We start from the raw sequence: 21837 nt of genomic DNA, 5'->3' as shown, positions 1-21837 counted from the left end.
TCATATCACAATTGTTATAATTCATATTGAATATGTACTTGTTAGCAATATTGAAATAAAATGTGTTGGAAGACAAACAGTAATACAGTGAGTACTCAATCCATCAACTACAGATACCAATAAGTTCCGTCTGTGGTCTCGATATTCAAACTCATCGCAATGGTACCCCCGGTCGTTGACCCCTGCAACAGCAATTTTATTCCTTTCAGATCTTGACAGACAGCGATGTGTATTTTTTTCGAATTTCATGATAATAAGTGTGCAATTTCTACAAAATGATTATAATGTATAATAAATTTAAATTACAGTAGAAAATGATTCAAAACATTACAATAATGAATTACATTCAGGTATAACAATCGAATTTCAAAATAACATTATCAAGTGACATGTGCGGCGGTTTATTCGGTATCTCTGCGCGTTAGTTAATTTCGAGTGAATCGCGTTTTTACTGTCCAACAATGTGACTAACAGCATTAATTCCTAAGGAAGCGATGTTGCTCAGCTGCGAATAATACCGTCTGGAAAGATTTAAAAAAATATCGACATAGCTTTCTAAACGTACTGAAGCGATGTGGCAAACAGTGAAATTGCCTACTGAAGCGATTTTACTAACAGTGACACAATCTAATGAATCGATGAGACCAAGCGTGGCATAACCTACTGAAGCGATGTGACCAACTTTAACATCATATATTCCAGCGATGTGGATAACAAAGTTAGACAGCCCCAAAAAAGCGATGTTACAAACCGAGTTACTGCCTTCTGAAGCGATGTGACTACATTAACCCATTTATGCCTAGCGTCTAGAAAAAGGCCTTGGCAAACAGCGTAGACCCAGATGAGACGCCGCATGATGCGGCGTCTCATCTGGGTTTACGCTGTTTGCTTAAAGTAAGTAATATTTCAAATATAGAAATCAATGTACTAGGCAACCATAATTTTGGAAATAAATTTATCCAATTTACAAGGATGGGAGAGTCCACTAGGCATAAATGGGTTAACGCTGCCTACCGAAGCAATGTTACTAGAAGTGACATGGCTTCCTAAATTAGTGTGACATGGTAGCTTCTTACCAGACTGCGCGGATGCATATGGCATACGACCCATTTTTTTGCACTAAGCCGGTCATATTTTACAGTCAACTTATATTTAATCAAACAAATCCAACCGTATCTAGTGCTACATTTTCAACTCACAATATCTCAACACAATAGTTTCGTTGTTAGAGTCGTGTCTATGATTATGAGGGGCGTGCAAAGCCGTTATTTACGTACAGTGTTCTCATTTGTAGATATCGCATCTTCTGGCAGGGTATAATTATATACTCGCGTATAGCATATTGTAATAAGCTTTTTTTTGTTTGTTTCGCGGTCTTTTTCTTTTTATACTAAAGTTTGACATATTTTAAAATAAGCCTGTATTGATGCACACAACATGTTACACGTTTCAAATCAGTCTGTATTGGTTTTTTTTCTGTCTTACGTTCCATGCAAATAATATAGATAACGTAGCATTGTTTAAGTGATCAATGCAGGTCTAATCGCCATGGGTCTAATAATGCTCACCTAACCTAATCTTGCACGCAAGCTATCTGTGCAAAAACGTTGGTGCACAATTTCCTAAATGGGACAATCCTTTTGACTGGCATGATTATCAAATACGTTGTCTTGAATGTGGACATGCAATGTTTCAGCATGTAAAATATGAAGATCAACTTAAACAGAAAACAACAACAACGGAGATCAGAAATTATGACAGAACTATGGAAGCCTTGAAATGGACTTGTTCACAGTTTGTCGAGATGAGAATCTTCACACACATTGACACAGATTCAAAATAATTAACATTGTACATATGTGAGCGAAATAACACTAACAACGTCGGTCAATGTTAACAAGTTTTGATATACATGTAATCCTCGTGATATTATAAAGCGTTAAAAACACGAAACGATTACAAACTTGGAAGAGTTTTGTTGGTATCTGTATATTTGGATACATTATGTGGATGGCTTATATAAGAAGTAAAATAAATGCAACTATGACCTAGTACGGATTGTGAGTGGTTTAAACTTTAGTTCAAGTGGTTCGAGCCCAGATTAGGGCAACCTTTTTTTTCTCTTTCTTTAATTTTATTCTTGTTTTATACTCAATCTATATTTAGTTCCTATGTATTTGAATGATATCTAGATGTTTACAAGGCCTTTATGTAATGTATTGTCATTATATCTTAATGTATTTCAACAAAGCCAGGGTTTGACATACTGCCACTGTATCTTGATGTATTTTAACAAAGTATGACTTTCACCTTGCGCTATTACATCTACGTGTATTTTTGCAAAGTCACGAAATGCAATTACATCACTATGTAATTTTACAAAATTGACCGTCAAGTATGTCATAACATCTATTGTGTATTTTATGAAAGTCTGAGTGTCACGTATTTCAGTAAATGTATATGTATTTTTTACAAACTACGACTGTCGCGAATGTCATTATATCTATGTGTATTTTTTTACAAAGCTTGATCGACAAACGTACGTAGTGTGTGTTTGTCAAAGTTAATTTACATGTCATCGCCGAGTCTTCCCGACTACCTGTGCTGACCTATGACGAACGAAGGGCGATGGGCAACGCAATTTAAATTGGGAAGGGTTTGATACGTTAACTCTTTCAGTGCTGGAACCGAATTTTGAAGGCCTTTGCAAACAGTTTGGATCCAGATGAGACGCCACAAAACGTGGCGTCTCATCAGAATCCAAACTGTTTGCTATTCTGGTAGTATTCTTTGAAAAATATCGAAGAAAACGCTAATTTTAGACATTCAGCAGACAACATTTTAGCAGACGACAAATTTCCAAGCAAGCACATGCGCATCGTGAAGAAGCTGTCCAGAGCGTAACCTTGATAACAACTAAGAGATAGCACTGGGTTGTTACACTTACAGTCTATTTTGTTTACATCCGTTTTGAAATTGCTGGAGAATTCTTCGTTATTGTTTGCTATCCAAGTACAAGTGTATGATTTAATATGTCAACGTACGGGATAATTGGTGCTGATGACGGTAAGAAGTTAATTAAACAGCTATGCCAAAAATCACTAGTACACCTGTCTGTCGCATCCAGAAAAGTGTGCTGACCCGAGCAAGGTCGGTAGCTCAACTTTCAATGCCACACGTGAGGTCAAATATCAAAACTTACTTGTCAGAATAAAAACCCTTCTTATGACATAAGAATTAAGCTGAATCAGTAAACTTATGAGCAACGTGTTTGTAAAATATCGATGACATTCATGGATAACAGACATTTCGGAAAATATCCCCGTATTAGTAAACAACAAGCAAATTCGTTTAATTGATATCCCCGGAAAAATATAGGGATCGGTGCAAATCCCTTGATTTACAGTATAATCATTTAGTGTATGGTGATAATTAATAGCTAAAAATTAAGTGAAGAGTAATTGTTTTTTTATGAATTGCAATTCATCTATGTACACATATACACATCTATGAAGTTGAATGTTTAAACCTTGTAGCGTATATGAGATGTAGTCTTGAAAAGTTACATTATGTTTTATATTCCATTACATTTTATGACAAACATAAATTATTTATCATCTAACCATTTAGAATGAAAACAAACACATTTGTTTAGGTGTCATGACAAGCAGGGTATTTTATTTCTTGAAACACACGCACGGAGTGGGTGTTTGTATCTGCCAGGGCTTTCTACACATAAATGCAAGAAACAAATCTTCTGACGATCGTATGTGCTCAATGAGCAACAGATATCGACCCCAATGGCACCGCTCAGTTGAAGAGTCTCGAGACGTCAGTAAACGTTGCGACATCCTTCTCATATATTTAAGAACTGAAACGATACTAAATCCATTCTGTAGAACACGTCGTTATACGTATCATTAAACATGCTGATGCGTTACATGAATAATTGAATATTATTAATACCCATCAGACGTCAAGCCTAAACTCAAAATCATACAATTGCACAATTTAACTACACAATTCAAAATCACAAGCCCAACCAAGGACGCCACGGCCCTAACAACCGCCCGTCCGCCGCCGATGCCCAAAGCGCACCGAGGACGCCCCCTATGCCCATCCACAACGCCTATTTGCGAAAAGTACATAAAGTGAAGCATTATTTTTGATAAAAGCAGCTGCGATAATTACAGGATTTATTCATTACCATCAATTAAGAGAAGTGCACATGACTTCACGGTGGTAACGAACGATTCAGGTGTAACCGCGAGCGGGATACGCAACCCTACTGCTCATTTTTCATTTTTCTTTTAATGGCAGGGGGGCGTATGAGGACCCATGGCTCAAGACCGGTGTCTAGGTGCCTTCATCACCTCCTGAAACCTCTAATTTTAGAGAAATCTACAAATAATCAGCTGTTACTATATCGTAAACGTTAAGTATTCTGTTTAGAAAATCATGTAAATCTAATGGTAAAATGTCCGGAACCAATGCCCCTTTCTATCTCAAGTCAGTCATCCGTCTGCTCTCATAAAACTCACTGAAACACATAAAACATAATATTTAAATCAACACACAAACAGAGCATAACTAAATACAACGATTTAAATCAAGTCTTCGCTCTACCCTGCTTGCCTGTCGAATGACTAAACCTACAAATCTGTGCACGAGGAAATCTTGATTTCCGCACCATTGGGCATATATCACCTTCAAAAACCTGTATAACCAGTTTATTCATTCACACAACGATAATAAATACATTTATACAAAAACAATATAAGACAATAACTATTTGTTCAGAAAGTGCAGCAATATGGTTCTTGTGCTAGCACGTCTTTACAATGATTTCTACACGCCCATGAAGTTTCATGTTGAAATGTTAGATCATATATGAGATATAGCCCTAAACATGTCCATCCTACAAACACAATAAATGGCAGTAACTATTATTTAGGAAAGTGAATAGCTATGGTTCTTATGCATGACACTTTTCCTCATTGATATCAATACATCCATGTAGTGTCATGTTAAATCTTGCATTATAAAGGCCAATAATTCTTATGCAAAAAAGTGAAGTGTTATGGCTCTTGTGCATGGCACTTTCATCATTGATATCTATACACATATGAGGTTTCGTGTTGATATCGTATATAGTTTCTGATACATAGCCCTAAACGGTTTTGGAACAGGCGGACGGACTAACGGACAATTCCAACTCTATATTTCCCCGCCTTTGGCGGGGAATAACAAGTGAAACGGCGAAAGTGGCGGTTAAATTAATATGCTTATTTTAGCATGGAGTCAAAATAAGAAGATTGTATGCATATACAATTATATATTTATTTTTTAATGTTTATTTTCATCTAGATCGTGTATGCTTATATGATTGTTACTGAAAAATAGATCAGGATTTTCTCTTCAGAAGTAAAAGGAGAACATTAAGAAGCTACCAATTCATTACGATACGACAGAAGGGTAATGCATCGGTCACACTGTCACGAATCAGAGCTACGAACGAGCTACGAATACTTTTCGGCACAAATTGTAGCTATCCTTATTGGACCGTGGCTCTCCGTATTAGATCCGTGATCAGTCGTAGTAGTTTTTGGATGTCCGTAGCGACTCTTGACAAAATTTGAACATGTTCAAAAAATTGCTACGAATTTATCGACCGTAGCGTATCCGTAGCAGTCCGTACTAAACCGTACTGATCCCTACTAGATCGTAACGACACCGTAGCTAGTGTTCTGTACCTTTTCGTAGGTCCGAACTTTTTCAAGGACTTCTACGGATTGATACGAAGAACTACGGAGCGGTACGGTTACGCTACGTATTAGCTACGATTATTTCACGGATATACTACGGAAAGCCACGGTTCTAGTATGTTGTACTACGGATAGGCAGGAATTTGCACGATCTTGTATGATGTACTACATTTCAGCACGAAACAGTACGGACATGTACGGTCCACTACAATGAATTGCTACTGAAATACATCATTTAAATTATAAAGCAACGGTTCTTGCATTTGTTAAGTTCACAATCATGAACCACCAGTATATTGCGTTTGCGATAAATTTGTTTCACTTGGATATTGATATGGCACACAATGCACAGGCCGTAGTCTAGCTGCTTGGCGATATGCACAGAGGTAATAATGATTCAATATCGTATAAATAGTTTAGCTTTGTGCTAAAGGTTAAGTATTTTGAAAATATTAGAATTTGAACTTACTAGTAATAAATTTTTTTATTTGCAGGAAAGTGTCTGCCTCTTAAGCCTTTTGAATCTTGCTCTTACTTTTACGTGATTTAATAATTGTTTAATTAAAAGCCGACATAATAAAATTCAAAATTAATCATACTTTCCTAAGCATAATCTATATGTGTACATCAATAATTACTTACTTTATCAGATCAGAGAAGAAAAAGGAGGTGGTGGACAAGAGACTGGCTTTTAAGACGACCCGGCTCTTAGTTTAGGATGGAGGAGGTAGACTCTTCCCCTGACACGGCTGATTCCATTATTTCTGTTACGCGCTGCTGCTGCCGCTTTCATGTTCTCTTTTTGTGAGGCATTCTGTGTATCACAATACAAGTTCCTACATTAGTTCCTACCTTTCCGTACCAGTCCGTCGCAATTCCCACTGCTTCGTAGCGGACCGTTCTAGTTCGTACTTACCCGTACTAGACCGTAGCGGATCCGTAGTTAAAATGTACTGAATCGCGTAGCATCGTACCAGACCGTAGCGGATTCGTAGTTTGATCGTACCAATTCGTGGCGCTCCGTACTAAATCGCGTCGATCAGTAGCAGTCCGTACCTTTCCTTGTTTGTTTTCCAACATTTTGATGGTAGATTGGTTGTGCTCCGTATTGAAATCGTAGCGTCTTACGAATTTTGACAATTTAGTAGTCATTCGTAGCTGATTGAATCGTGGCTCATTCGTAGCTCTGATTCGTGACAGTCTGACCGAGGCATTAGCATTCTTGCTGTGATTTCCAAACACTGGTGTTTTGAAGTTGAGAATGTTTTCGTAACAGATTCTCTAAACTTCGCCTTTGATTTGGATCGCATACCTACCTATAAACCGCATTTCGATTTTTATCATTCAGAAGCGAATGAATTTGAAAAATATTCGGCACTGTGCCGCCTAAGACATATACACAACATAGGAATCAATGCAAAACTGTGTGACTTCTGTAGAGTTAAGCATTTTCATATGGACAACACAACGAGGTTTAGATATTGATAGGTCCAATGTCAATGTATAAAGAATATTTTAAAATAATCAAATCGACACGTTGTTTTAATAAGACATGTATGTATGCACACTAAGTTTCCTTTGTACACGTGTGTTTCCGCAGTCAAACGGGTCATTATGGATCTTAACTAGGTTTGTGGCTAATTTATGGGCATGGAAACTGTCGAATTAAATGAAAGTTCACAATTTGCACGTCTGCGCTGCAATTTTAAGGTGTTTCCGTATGTCAACAACATACATAAATGATACATGTCACATAGATTGATGGTGAGAAAATATAACAGGCAGTATTTAGAAGTATGTCAGACTGTCATTTAAGAGTTTTGCAAACAATCTACGCCCGCGACTTTCAGCAGAATTCATACCTGTGATAATAATCTCTTAATTTAATAGAGCACAGCATAACGGGTGCCAACGCTCAGCTGCGGGTGCAGTTTTGAATGAATGAAAGCTTGTCAGATTTTTTTAGAGGTCACAATGACCTTTGACCTAGTGACCCCAATGTGGGTGTGGCATGTAGAACCCATCAAGGTGCATCTACATGTGAATTTTCCAAGTTGTAGGTGGAAGTACTTTGACTTTAGAGCCAATGTAAAGGTTTTAGCACGACGCCGGCGGACAGCTGACGAGGAACTGGATATGACAATACCTCAGGTTTTCTCCGAATACAGCCGAGCTAAAAATTAGTTGGGGTTATCCATCGCAAAGACGAACATGGTACATGACAATTTTCCTAATTGTAATTATATATACACTCAAGTTTTACTATGGAATCTTGTATTTTATCTGAGATATAGCCCTGAAAAGTTAATTCATAACAGCAAAGGTCTATAACTCTTATTTGAGAAATTGTAGGAAAATCTTGTTTGTTTAAGGCATTCTTCCTCACTGATATCTATTATATATACACATTCAATTTCATGTGGAAATCTTGTGCAGTATTTGAGACATAGCTTTGAAAAGTTACATCATACAAACACAACAAAAGACAATTACTCTTTCTACAGAAATTGCTGGGTTATAGTTCTTAAGCATGGCTTTTCTCCTCATTGATACCTGTACATCTAAGTTTCGTCTCGAGTTTTTTGGATATAGCCATGTTTAATTAGTGACAGAAGGAGAGACAGCCATACAACGCAATAAGTATCCGTCCGACTTATGCCGGGAATGAAAGGAAGCATTGACAATCCACAACAAGTAAACACATTGATTATATAATTTTAATGTACAAATACAAATGTAAAAGATTTTATAGTGATTGCCTATCACAGAACGCTAGTAGAAAGTAAATTAAATAAAGAATAACTGAAAGTATACAACTTAAGTATGTAAATACTCTAATAAAGTTCACATGACAAAGAACAACAAATTTAAATACTAGTACATCACAAACTTTACAAACAATTATCAGTTTTTAAGTCTAATAACATACAAGACAAGGTCAAAAATCAAATTATGTTCAACGTTCAACATAATGTTCTTTGATAAAGGGTGGATCAATAAATCATAGTAACGTAGAGTCTTTACAAACAACAGGAGAAACCCGTTCAAATCATGGTTAAATCTCAACAATGAGTTTCACAAACAAACTAGCTGCTAATATTGATTGTACAAAAACAAATACTATTTTTAAATTGTAACCCTCAACTTCACATAGTCATATGTACCACTCATTTGAACAAAATAAAATCTTACACAATTTTATTTTTTGTTTGTGATTTTATTCTTTTTTGTTTCTTACATTAATTAATGCTCTTTGAAAAACACTGAATTATAAACCTGCAACCAATTAATAGGCCTACATGTTATATGGTACACATACATATTCCAACAAAAAAGGCCTATAATACATTTGTCTAGGTTATTTCATTTTGATTACACTTGCTATATTTTATATATGTCGTCCCTCTCTTAAAGTAACCAATAGTAAGTATATTTTTTAGATCTTGACAACCGGAATAATCAAGAAGCAAAGTTAGGCCATTATTAATTTTGAAAAGAATCACCTAATCTTACAAATATTCAATGAAAGATATCCTGCAGATCTGGATATCCATAGCGACAATTTAATCGTCGCCCTCAACCTCCTCATCGTCACGACGTGACCTCTTGGATGGCACAACTGCCCCACCCATGCCCCCAATGAGCCCCTGGGCAGTATTGAACAGATTGATGGGTGTCTTGCCGTCCGTGATCACAGTGGACTTCATGCCGAGAGCCTGAAGCATCCTGACCTGCATATCCGGCCCAGAGGTGGCGATAGCTTGCAGGGTGCTTGCTCCGATGGCGTCCACCATCTGCTTGAATTTCTTAGTTTCGATATCTGCTGTCTCGCGAGATTTCGAAAGCTCCAGCTCATTTTGTTCCTTCAGGAATTTCAGTTCGGCTTCTCTGGCACTCGTTAGTCGTGAGAGCTCCGATTCTGCCTCAATTTTCATGGCTTGGGACTGAAATATTGAAGTATTTGAGGTTATTATATGTGCGTACAATAAACATTTATTTACAACATTTTAAAGTTGTAATGGCAGCAAATTTGATTCTTGTTATTACTTAAATTTTAACTAAATAATGGGCATATATTGATACACTTTTCAAGTTACCCTGTTGAGTCTTCCTGTTTACACTGTCGGATTTATTTAGTGATTTATTTTGCTTTGGTTTAACATTTAAGCATACATTGTACTTAGATACGATCAAATATTTTGTTGCATGTCATGCTGATTATCAAATGTGCAAAGAAGCAATCAGTTTTGTGAATGTATGTTTTTTCAGCAAGGGCTAATTATCATTTTTGCCATTGGGTTTGACCCAACTTTATCAATAAACATTTTGATGTCTCTATGGACAATATAAGTTGTTGTTACAAAATAGCCCGAGAACCGTATGGCATTTTTCATTATATAAAGCAGCCTTTATTTCATGTGAGGCACTAATGAGTTTGGCTTTGAAAACTGGAAAAATCGGAAGCAAGATATTGTAAGACTGTCTTATATATTTATCTTATGGCCTGCCCATATGTTTAAATATTTGACTAGAATACTTAATGAACTTAAAAGGGGTTCATTAATTATCAGAATAAATGTAAATGAACAGTTTTTCGAGTAATGTGCGTCTTAAGTCCACAGAACTACCCATCACATCCCCAGATAGTATAACACTTGTTCAGTCTTGCTGTTTACTCCATAAAATGAACCAACATATCATGCACTTTGTACCATATTGCATCTTGTGAACATAATTATAATTGTTTACACTTTGCAGACTCTATCATCCTTGAACTGTTAAATAAATTTTTAGCATGTATTAGCATAGACAATTTTAATGTATACCAGTAATATTAATTGTATGCAATTTACACATAAATTTTATGATTGTAATGAACAACTTATCATAACATAACACTGCCAGTTTAAATTTTCTTCAAAACTTCAAACAACCTTACTTTTTAAATCTCTAGTATTGATCTGTTGTATAATGGATATGATGTATGCCTAGCAATCGGGAAATCTCTAGTATTGATCTGTTGTATAATGGATATGATGTATGCCTAGCAATCGGGAAATCTCTAGTATTGATCTGTTGTATAATGGATATGATGTATGCCTAGCAATCGGGAGATCATGGGTAAGATCTGTTGTATAATGGATATGATGTATGCCTAGCAATCGGGAGATCATGGGTAAGATCTGTTGTATAATGGATATGATGTATGCCTAGCAATCGGGAGATCATGGGTAAGATCTGTTGTATAATGGATATGATGTATGCCTAGCAACCGGGAGATCATGGGTAAGATCTGTTGTATAATGGATATGATGTATGCCTAGCAATCGGGAGATCATGGGTAAGATCTGTTGTATAATGGATATGATGTATGCCTAGCAATCGGGAGATCATGTGTAAGACCTGTTGTATAATGGATATGATGTATGCCTAGCAATCGGGAGATCATGGGTAAGATCTGTTGTATAATGGATATGATGTATGCCTAGCAATCGGGAGATCATGGGTAAGATTCCCACTCTGAAAGCATTTTAAATATTTTCTCCTAAGACACCAAGAACTTGTTTTACACCAGAAAATGGACTTGATGAGCTTTCCATGCAACTGAGCTAAATGAATTGGTCTTAACCAAATAGCCATTGTTGGCCATCAGCAGTGTACCTTGAGTGTTGCCTGCTCCACATTGGCCTCTCCCTCGATCCTGGCGGCCTCAGCACGGGACTGGGCCTCTGCCTTTGCCTGACCCGTTGACTCGACAGCAGCGCTGTTTGCCTGCAACTCCAGCAGGTCTCGACGGGCTTTCTCGGCCTCTGCTTCGTCACTGATCTTTTGGCGTTCTAGACGACCCTTGGCTTCCTGCTCAAGCCTCTCAGCCTCATGTCTAAAACACGAATGGGGCTGGAGCTTGTATATGTTGAAATTCTATGATTAAGCAAACTTGTGTGGTCAATATAATGCAATTATTATAATTAATTTGTGCATTTGCAGTGAAGATCGCTGTTGTATCCCCCAATAAGTTCATGTCAACGATTTTCAGAATGTGCTTTTTTTATAAACGATAGATACTTTAATTTTTAGTAAATCAATGAATTAGTGGACCAGTCAAGCATTTAAAGCCCAACTTAAAATAAGAGCTCAAATGGTAGTATGCTCTTACAAATATAATTGAAAATCTTTTGACAAACGGCATTGGACAAGCAATTAACATTAAGTTAAAACCTATTAATTTTAGCTAGATTGCATGGAGAGCCTCAGGCTTTTTTAAACACTCTTGAGTCCGTTTCCTGAGCTGGGTGTCTAGGGGGTGATCTAATCCATTACACCATGGGGACCTCAATCAATATTTGTCTGAGCAATCCCTCACCTTGCCGTGGCCTCCTGGGAGTTGGTTGTGATCTCGATGGCCAGCTGCACAGATTTCTGCAGAGAGTCACGAGTCCTCTGGTCCACTGGCTCCACGGACTGAATGTCGATGCTCGTAATGATCAGGTTATTCTGCTTAAACATGAAGTGGTCTCGAACTTTATCCTTTTCATCTAGACCAAACACAGATGAACGAATTACACGGGCGGAGTTTTTGTGGAAGTCATCAAAGGGAACCTGTGCTACGGCCCCTCTCACCCTTGAGGCAATGGCTTTGCACGCGTCGCCAACGAAATCAGGGACACTGAATATCATGGCAGCTTCATCTATGTTGTCTCTGTTCTTGACTGCAAAGTGCCTGAAAATATTAATGTATACATTTGTTCACAAGATTCTCAACAATTGGAAACTCTCAAACCAATAATTATAGAATAAAGAGCGCAATAGAAGAAATGGAAGAAATAACATTCAAATGAATAGAAAACTTCTATAATATTGAAGATACACCATTTACCAAATAACATGTTGCAATTTGAATATAATTTCTTACTGATTAATGATTAAAACTAGTGACCTGAATTCAATAGGGGTCATCTGCGAGTCATGATCAATGTACCTATGAAGTTTCATGATCCTAGGCGTAAGCTTTCTTGTGTTATCATCCGGAAACCATTTTACTGTGTCGAGTCACCGTGACCTTGACCTTTGACCTAGTCTCCTGAAAGTCAATAGGGGTCATCTGCAAAACATGATCAATGTACCTATGAAACCATTTTTCTAAGTTGAGTCACCATGACCTTGACCTTTGACCTAGTGACCTAAAAATCAATAGGGGTCATCTGCGAGTCATGATCAATGTACCTATGAAGTTTCATAATCCTAAGTCTAAGCGTTCTTGAGCTATCATCTGGAAACCATCTGGTGGACGGACATACGGATCGACATGAGTAAAACAATATACGCCCTCTTCTTCGAAGGGAGGCATTATAACTAGAGCTTTGACACAGACGTGACGCATACCCCCACATGCCGCATTGACACATAATATTTTGCATGTCGTCTTCACAAAAAAAAGCGGACACCATGCTCAATTTTTAAAACGCACTAAGTGACCCCTTGATCTACTTTTTGACCCAGAAAGGCCCATGTTCTTACTTGGCCTTAAGATCATCTCCATAAAACTTCTGACCAAGTTTGGTGAAGATCGGATTTTAACTACTTGAATTAGAGAGTGGACACCATGCTGAATGTTAAAAAACGCACTAAGTGACCCCGTGACCTAGTTTCAGGCCCGGAATGGCCCATGTTCAAACTTGTCCTAGAGATCACTTAGATGAAACTTGTAACCAAGTTTGGTGAGGATTGGATGAACACTACTTGAATTAGAGAGCAGACAACATGGTGAGGTTTAAAATGCACTAAGGTACCCTGTGACCTAGTTTTTGACCCGGCATGACCCATATTCAAACTTGACATAGACATCATCTAGATACAACTTCTGACAAAGTTTGGTGAAGATTGGAGGAAAACTACTTGAATTAGAGAGCGGACAACATTGTGATGTTTAAAACGCCCTAAGTGACCCTGTGACCTTGTTTTTGACCCGGCATGACCCATTTTCAAACTTGCCCTAGACATTATCAAGATACAACTTCTGATCAATTATGGTAAAGATTGGATAAAAACTACTTGAATTAGAGAGCGGACAACATGGTGAGGTTTAAAACACTCTAAGTGACCCCGTGACCTAGTTTTTGACCCGGCATGGCCCATGTTCGAACTTGACCTACACATCATCTAGTTACAACTTCTGACCAAGTGTGGTGAAGATCGGATTTAAAGTACTTGAAATAGAGAGCGGACACCATGCTCAATCTGTAAAACGTACTGAGTGACCCTGTGACCTAGTTTTTGATCTGGCAAGGCCCATGTTCGAACTTGGCCTTAAGATCATCTCGATACAACTTCTGACCAAGTTTGGTGAAGATAGGATGAAAACTACTTGAATGAGAGAGAGGACAACATGCTGAATGTTTAAAACGCACTAAGTTACCCCATGACCTAGTTTTTAACCCAACAAGGCCCATGTTCGAACTTGGCCTAGACATCATGTAGATACAACGCCTGACCAAGTTTGGTGAAGATCAGATGAAAACTACTTGAAATAGAGAGTGGACACTTAATAAGGACCAACCGACAGACCGAAAGACAGACAAGCTCACTCCTATATACCCCCCTGAACTTCGTTTGTGGGGGTATAATAAATAAAAATATTTAAACATAATTTTCAAAATTGTGTATAATTGCAGATTATTGTCACAGAGTCAGTTTCAAAAACATGCAGACATAGAGTAAAACCTTATCACTCACAATATCACCGTACTAAACCAGTCTCACTCACCAGTTGTACGACAGCTTAAGAGAGAGGCGGGCATGGTCAGAAGTCTCAACGGTGATAATGTCCGTCATGAAGTCAGGCCCCAGCAATAGGCACAGGGACTTAATCTCGTTTGGCTTCTTGGGCTTGCCTCCAGAGATACTCAGCTGGGTGAACTGCTCATCGGGTCCCAGCATCACCAGCTCTGGCCCAAACACCACTCTGAAGATAGGAACCAGACGAGTTATAATTATAACAAGATTTCTTTGAGAAACACAATGCCCCCTAGTAAGCCAAATATGAAGTTGCTATGTAGTTTATCAGGGTTGCCACCAACCTGATGTAATAAAATTCCCTGACTTTTCACTGACTTCCCTGACCAAATCTTGGTTTTCACTGACTAATTTCGGGACATATTCAGCCTCCTCCTCCTCCCGATACAGCTGACCAAATCCACCCATTTAATGTTTATTTTATTCTTTAACATATAATATTTAACAACTAACAAAGCAGTACTACTTGTAAACTAATCTATACATGATGCAAGGCTATATAGTAAAAAATAAATGTACCTATGAAGTTTCATGATCATAGGCCTAAGTACTGTATTTTTGAGTTATCACCTGGAAACCATTTTACAGTTTCGTGTCACTGTGACCTTGACCTTTGACCTAGTGACCTGAAAATCAATAGGGTCATCTGCCAGTCATGATCAATGTACCTATGAAGTTTCATGATCCTAGGCAGGTTTTTTTTTGGCCCAATTTTATAGTCGAAATTCGGCCATATTCCCAATCGCAAAAAGTATACTTTTTTCTTAACCAAATTTTCAATTTTCTAAGTATAAAAAGGGCAAATAATTCTGTCAAAATGCATGCCATGGTTATCTAACTTTGCCTGCCCAGTCCCCTCATGATAGCAAGTAAGTGAAGCAAGTCTGAATGCAATAGCTTTGATACTTCATGAGAAAAGTGGACCTAAACACAAAACTTAACCAGACGCCGACGCCAAGGTGATGACAATAGCTCATAACTTTTTTTCAAATGACCTTGACCTTTGACCTAGTGACCTGAAAACCAATAGGGGTCATCTGCAAGTCATGATCAATGTACCTATAAAGTTTCATGATCCTAGGCATAAGCGTTCTTGAGTTATCATCCGGAAACCATTTTACTATTTCGTGTCACCGTGACCTTTGACCTAGTGACCTGAAAATCAATAGGGGTCATCTGCCTGTCATGATCAATGTATCTATGAAGTTTCATGATCCTAGGCATAAGCGTTCATGAGTTATCATCCGGAAACCATTTTACTATTTCGGGTCACCGTGGCCTAGACCTTTGACCTAGTGACCTCAAAATCAATAGGGGTCATCTGCCAGTCATGATCAATAAACCTATAAAGTTTCATGATCCTAGGCCTAAGCGTTCTTGAGTTATCATCCGGAAACATTCTTGTGGACAGACCGACCGACATGTGCAAAACAATATGCCCCCTCTTCTTCGAAAGGGGGCATAATAAATGTCTGTAAATTTAATATAATGCTGCATAATATAATAATAATAGGTGTATGTGCTAAATTGCTAATATAAAAAAAATCAAAAGGTACAAGTATATTATTTTAAAATTAAATTTCATTATTTCATTCAACCTAATATTAAATGAAACATCCACCTTGCTTTCTTCTCCTTGTAGTCATAGATCTGCACAGCAGCATTGTGAGGCACACGGAAGGATATCACTCGGGTCTTGTCACGGGGCTTGGAACCTTCTGCAGGCCCCGTACGTCGGTCACCACGATCAGCCATGGGATCCTTTGCCTCAGCCAGCAGAGCCTCCACTGCAGGGGGCAGCTCCTTAGCCCAGAGTTCTTCATCTTGATTGATCATGTACGTCTCACCGGTCACTGCACGAACCTAGTGTCACAGATATAGAGACTAGTGATGAGCCCCTGTGAATTTTGATAAACTATTGGGACTATTAAACAAACATTTTGGCTATTTATAAACCAGTATTGATATTCATAAACCATGGGTACTATTGATAAACCATGGGGAATAAGGACAAGAGGGCCATAATGGCCCTGTATCGCTACACTAATTTTTTATGCAAAAAAAACATGCAATTCGCATGGGTTGAAATGTACTCCAGCATATGACTTTTTCTTTCTATCCCTCTTCCCACTGGGCCTTTAAAAGTTGGAAGGGTGAGCTTTTTTATATATGGAAAAAGTTACTACCGTGTTAACTAAACAGACTAAAAAGCCCGGGAATTGTTGCACAGGTCCTTTGCTTATAACGTAGGTACATTTATCTCCCCAAAGATATTGTTGTTCTTTCTATTTCACATATTTTTAGATGCTGAAGATCATTTCTACGCATTTGATTTGAAACAGATTCACAAGACCCATAGGAATCAAAATGCCTTAACCCTTTACCAAATGGCACATTTTGGACTTTCCCAATTTGAAAGAGGTTGCAGACGACAATTAAATTGTAATGGAATATGAAGGAAATGATCAGGTAGGGTAGAAATAATTGTGATAAAAGGAGAAATTGCTCATCTTGAGCAATTTCTCCTTTTATCACAATTATTTATAAAGTTGTCAGCTACAAACCCGTAAAATCCTGTTAGTGTTTGGTAAAGGGTTAATAATCTCTGGTTCCTTCTTAGAACCTTTCACACATTTATAACAAATACAATAGTAGCATCTTTCTTTGTAAAGAATCATCTCAAAATATAATTAACAACCCACACATCCCTAAGACCAACAGGCCTGAGAATATTATGATAATCTAAAGATTATTTCTTTATATTTATAAATGTATATAATTAAGTAATACAATGTACATTTGACTTCTAAGATCAATTCATAACTTATTTTAAGAAAATTATAAAATGGTCAGAAATATATAGATCTATGGATCGTTGAGCAATTGACAATCATATCCACAATTCATGAATCATGATTCACAAATGAAACAATGAATCAAATCATTAGTTATTAAAAAGCAGCATATACGATAGTTAAGAACATTGCACTTCATTAATTCCAACACCTTCTCTTGGATACAAAGTTTGAGTTTACCATGCAGTATCATATATTGACTTTTCTTTAAATAATTATGTTCGTGGAAGTTGTGTATTAAAAATCAATAAGATATTATTAAACTGGTTTAAACACTACAAAAACGACATGAAATTAACATGTCATCCGAAATATTTTTATTCGGATATATGTTCACTTTCGACATATTTAAATAAAACCCGACTTTTTTCAGTTTATAAGAAAAACATTCATAACACTTTTTCTTACTTCAATTTCTTTGTAAGCAGTCACCATCTGATCTAAAATGGCACTAAATGGCAGGGTTTTATCTCATGTTTATAAGATGTTGTTGTTGTTATTGGTGGTCACAGACACACGGCCGCATTAATCTCCCCTGGTAAACGTCAAATGTTCAGTTTTGTGACCCTCGGGGCAGGGTCAAATTTGAGCCCAGGGGAATAATTTGAACAAATTTGGTAGAGGACTATTAGATATCACTACACACCAAATTTAGTAGCCCTAGGCTCTATAATTATGAACAAAAAGATTTTTAAAGTTTGCACAAAATAGGTCTTATTTAAGCATAAGTTCATTTTTGTGACCCCCATGGCAGGGTCAAATTTGTCCGCAGGGGCATAATTTGAACAAACTAGGTAGAAAACTATTAGATGTCACTTAATACCAAATTTGGTAGAAATAGGCCGAATGGTTATGGACAAATAGATATTTAAAGTTTGCACAAAATGGGTCCAATATAAGCATATGTTCAATTTTGTGACCCTTGGGAACGATCAAATTTGATCCGAGGGGCTTAATTTGAACAAACTTGGTAGAGGACTATTAGATTTCATTGCATACCAAATTTGGAAGCCCTATGCCATACGGTTATGGACAAGAAGATTTTTATAGTTTGCACAATAAAGGCCTAATATAAGCAAATTTTCAATTTTTGACCCCCTGGGGCAGGGTCAAATTTAACCCCAGGGGCATAATTTGAAGAAACTTGGTAGAGGACTATAAGATGTCAGTACATACCACATTTGGTAGCCCTAGGCCCAATGGTTATGGATGAGAAGATTTTTAAAGTTTTCGCAAAATAGGCCTTATATAAGCAAATTTTCAATTTTTTGACCCCCTGGGGCAGGGTCAAATTTGACCCCAGGGGCATAATTTGAAGAAACTTGGTAGAGGACTATAAGATGTCACTACATACCAAATTTTGTAGCCCTAGACCCAATGGTTATGGACAAGAAGATTTTTAAAGTTTTCACAAAATAGGCCTTATATAAGCAAATTTTCAATTTTCTGACCCCCCAGGGCAGGGTCAAATTTGACCCCAGGGGCATAATTTGAAAAAACTTGGTAGAGGACTATAAGATGTCACTACATACCAAATTTGGTAGCCCTAGGCCCAATGATTATGGACAATATTTTTAAAGTTTTCACAATAAAGGCCTTATATAAGCAAATTTTCAATTTTTTGACTCCCGGGGGCAGAGTCAAATTTGACCCCAGGGGCATAATTTGAAAAAATTTGAAAGAGGTTCACCCCAGGAACATTCCTGAGTAATTTCATCAGAATTGGACCAGTAGTTTAGGAGAAGATGTTTAAAGAAAAAGTTAACGCACGCACGCACGGACGCACGCACGACGGACACAGGACCATGACATAAGCTCAGGCCAGCGGAGCTAATAAACCAATGAGAATTTTGATAAACCATAGAGACTGTTAATAAACCAATAACACTATTGTTAAACCATTTGGGCTATTGATAAAACAGTGAGACTTTTGATTAACCATTGTAACTAATAATAAATCATTGTGAAAATTTATAAACAAATAAGACTAATGATAAAACCAAAACAACATTTGATAAACAAGTGTTACTATTGAAACATCATGGTTACTATTGATTAAAACTTGAGACTATTGATAAACCATTAGTACTATTGATAAACAGTTTGAAAATTGATAAATGATAAAACTATGGGACCATTGGCAAACCATAATTGGGACATTTGATAAACCATTGGGACCATTGATTTACTAATTGGACTTTTCCATTTATGATGAACCATAATGACTATTGATTAACAATTGTTATTTAAACACTTAATAAATCATTGGAACGATTAAAACAACACTTTGACTATTCAAAAAACATTGGGACCTTCGATAAACATATGCGATGTGAACAAATAATAAACTATTGGGACAATTGTTTAATCATTTGGACTATAAATTAAAATCGTTTGGACTATTGATAAACAATTGAAATTGGGACTATTGATAAGCTATATCGACTATTGATAAAGTGTTCTGATTAATCATAAATGAAGTTTTACCATATACAGAAAATAATGAAATGGTTAACTGGTTGACAAAACATAAGAGTAAAATAAAGAGGAAACAGACATTGTAATAATGTCCACGTCCAGTTTTCTCACCCTTCCCGACTTGATGTCCCTTACGTACACACCCTCATTCTCATCCAATGGTATCGCCTGTCTCTTCATCACGACCTCCACCTCAACTGGCGGCACATACTCCTTGGGGCCACGAATCATCCAGCGATCACCAGGGCGACGTGTCACATCCTGTCAGGGGACAAACAAGTAAAAAAGTAAAAATAGTTGTACCTATAGTTATAGAAGAACTTAATTGTAAACTATACTAAGTTTAAGTTCACATAACAGATTACACGACATTTGTAATGTTGTTGCCGATGATTATTTCAAGGAGATTATTATTGTCTTGCTAATAATCAGGCATTTGAGATACCCAGTAAAGAAAGTGCTGTGGATGGGAAATAAATATGACACTTAGAAAGCTTTCAACATTTGATACATGTATTTGTACTTTTCTACTTCAGTACAATTGTGTTAATTTTAATGTCAATATTCTTACTAAACAATGACAAAATTTGGCTTATGGTGAGCTAGTGTGATTGCCTTTTGACCTTTCTGCAACATCATTGTTGACATTTACCTTTTTAACAACCTAGAGACCGCATGTATTGTCCAAACTCCATTAAACTTGGTCAAAACTTTTGTCCCAATGATATGTTCGACGATTACCAAATTAGATAGGTTTGGTATAAAAACATGGCCATCACAAGGCGGAGCAGTTTTCCTTAAATGGCTTAAGTAATACATTGCTAACACTATAAGTGACATTTATATTCCAACCATAAAGAAACTTGGTCAAAATATTTGGTCGAATGGGTAAAAGTGTTCTGGTTGGCTGAAAAACATAGCTGCCAGGGTAAGGGGAACAATTTCCTTATATGAAATGGTATCTGGAATCAGCTAAGAAATGCTTTTGGTCTGTTGAAAAACATGTCCACCAGGGGACAGAGCAGTTTCGCTTATATGTCTATAGTATAACTTTGTTAACACTCTTGTAGTCACATTTATTGTCCAGACTTCATGAAACTTGATCAGAACATTTGCTCTAATGATATATTGCATGAGATGGCAACTTGGTTATGTGAACTTAATAACAAGGTCACTAAATAAAAGCATGTGAACACTCTAGAAGTCGCTTTTTTATCAAATTATCATAAGCCTCTATAAAAGCATTTGTTCTAGTGATAACTCAGTTCAAACAAGAGCACCGCCTTGCGGGTGCAGACCGCTCATCTATTTTCTTTTTAAAGGTGAAGGGACTCTCATTTTCAATCACAAAGGAGGGAGGAGTGGAGTGAAGAAGGGTGTATAGTGTGGGGTTGTGGACATTTATTACATTATCTTCCAAAAAAGCGAAAAAAAAAAAAAAAAAAAAAAAATCGGGGGGGGGGGGGGGGGTTTTGGGTGCGATGGTTGGACGGTATTTCAAACATAACCGTTTTAAAAAAAAAATGGGGGGGGGGGTATAGTGTGAGGGTGTGGTGATAATTTGTGAGATGATCTTAAAAAAAAAAAAAAAAAAAAAAAAAAAAATCAAAAAAAAAAATTGGCGGGGGGGGGGGGGTGGGGGGAGTGGGGGGGGGGTATAGTGTGAGGGTGTGGTGGTCATTTGTGAGATGATCTTAAAAAAAAAAAAAAAAAAAAAAAAATAGGGGGGGGGAGGGGGAGGGGGGGAGGGCACGGGGGATGGTTTGGGTGAAGTCTATTGTGGTATGTCAGGTAAGAGTAGTTTCATCAAAGTATCAATCAAATCTAATCATAAATAAAGAAGTTATGGCAATTTTAGCAAAATTTAATAATTTGACCTTGAGAGTCAAGGTCATTCAAAGGTCAAAGTAAAATTCAAGTTGCCAGGTACAGTAACCTCATGATAG

At 37.2% G+C, this 21837-nt stretch overlaps 1 protein-coding gene across 3 annotated transcripts in view; it reads right to left on the bottom strand.

The window, feature by feature from the left end:
* Positions 1 to 8468: 8468 nt before the first annotated feature.
* The window catches only part of LOC127832011 (major vault protein-like), a 44859-nt gene continuing 31490 nt past the window's right edge, over positions 8469 to 21837 (bottom strand). For all 3 annotated transcript variants that reach the window (XM_052357144.1, XM_052357153.1, XM_052357157.1), the window contains exons 8-13: positions 20003 to 20152; positions 16180 to 16421; positions 14530 to 14727; positions 12130 to 12486; positions 11427 to 11646; positions 8469 to 9709 (exon numbers count right to left, since the gene is read on the bottom strand). In XM_052357144.1, coding sequence (XP_052213104.1) covers positions 9329 to 9709; positions 11427 to 11646; positions 12130 to 12486; positions 14530 to 14727; positions 16180 to 16421; positions 20003 to 20152 — 1548 coding nt within the window. In that variant the 3' untranslated portion in view covers positions 8469 to 9328. The remainder of the gene's footprint in view (positions 9710 to 11426; positions 11647 to 12129; positions 12487 to 14529; positions 14728 to 16179; positions 16422 to 20002; positions 20153 to 21837) is intronic.

This window comes from Dreissena polymorpha, chromosome 1 (assembly GCF_020536995.1).
Source record: "Dreissena polymorpha isolate Duluth1 chromosome 1, UMN_Dpol_1.0, whole genome shotgun sequence".
Lineage (NCBI taxonomy): Eukaryota > Metazoa > Mollusca > Bivalvia > Myida > Dreissenidae > Dreissena > Dreissena polymorpha.
This window is presented reverse-complemented; position numbering and strand designations above follow the sequence as displayed.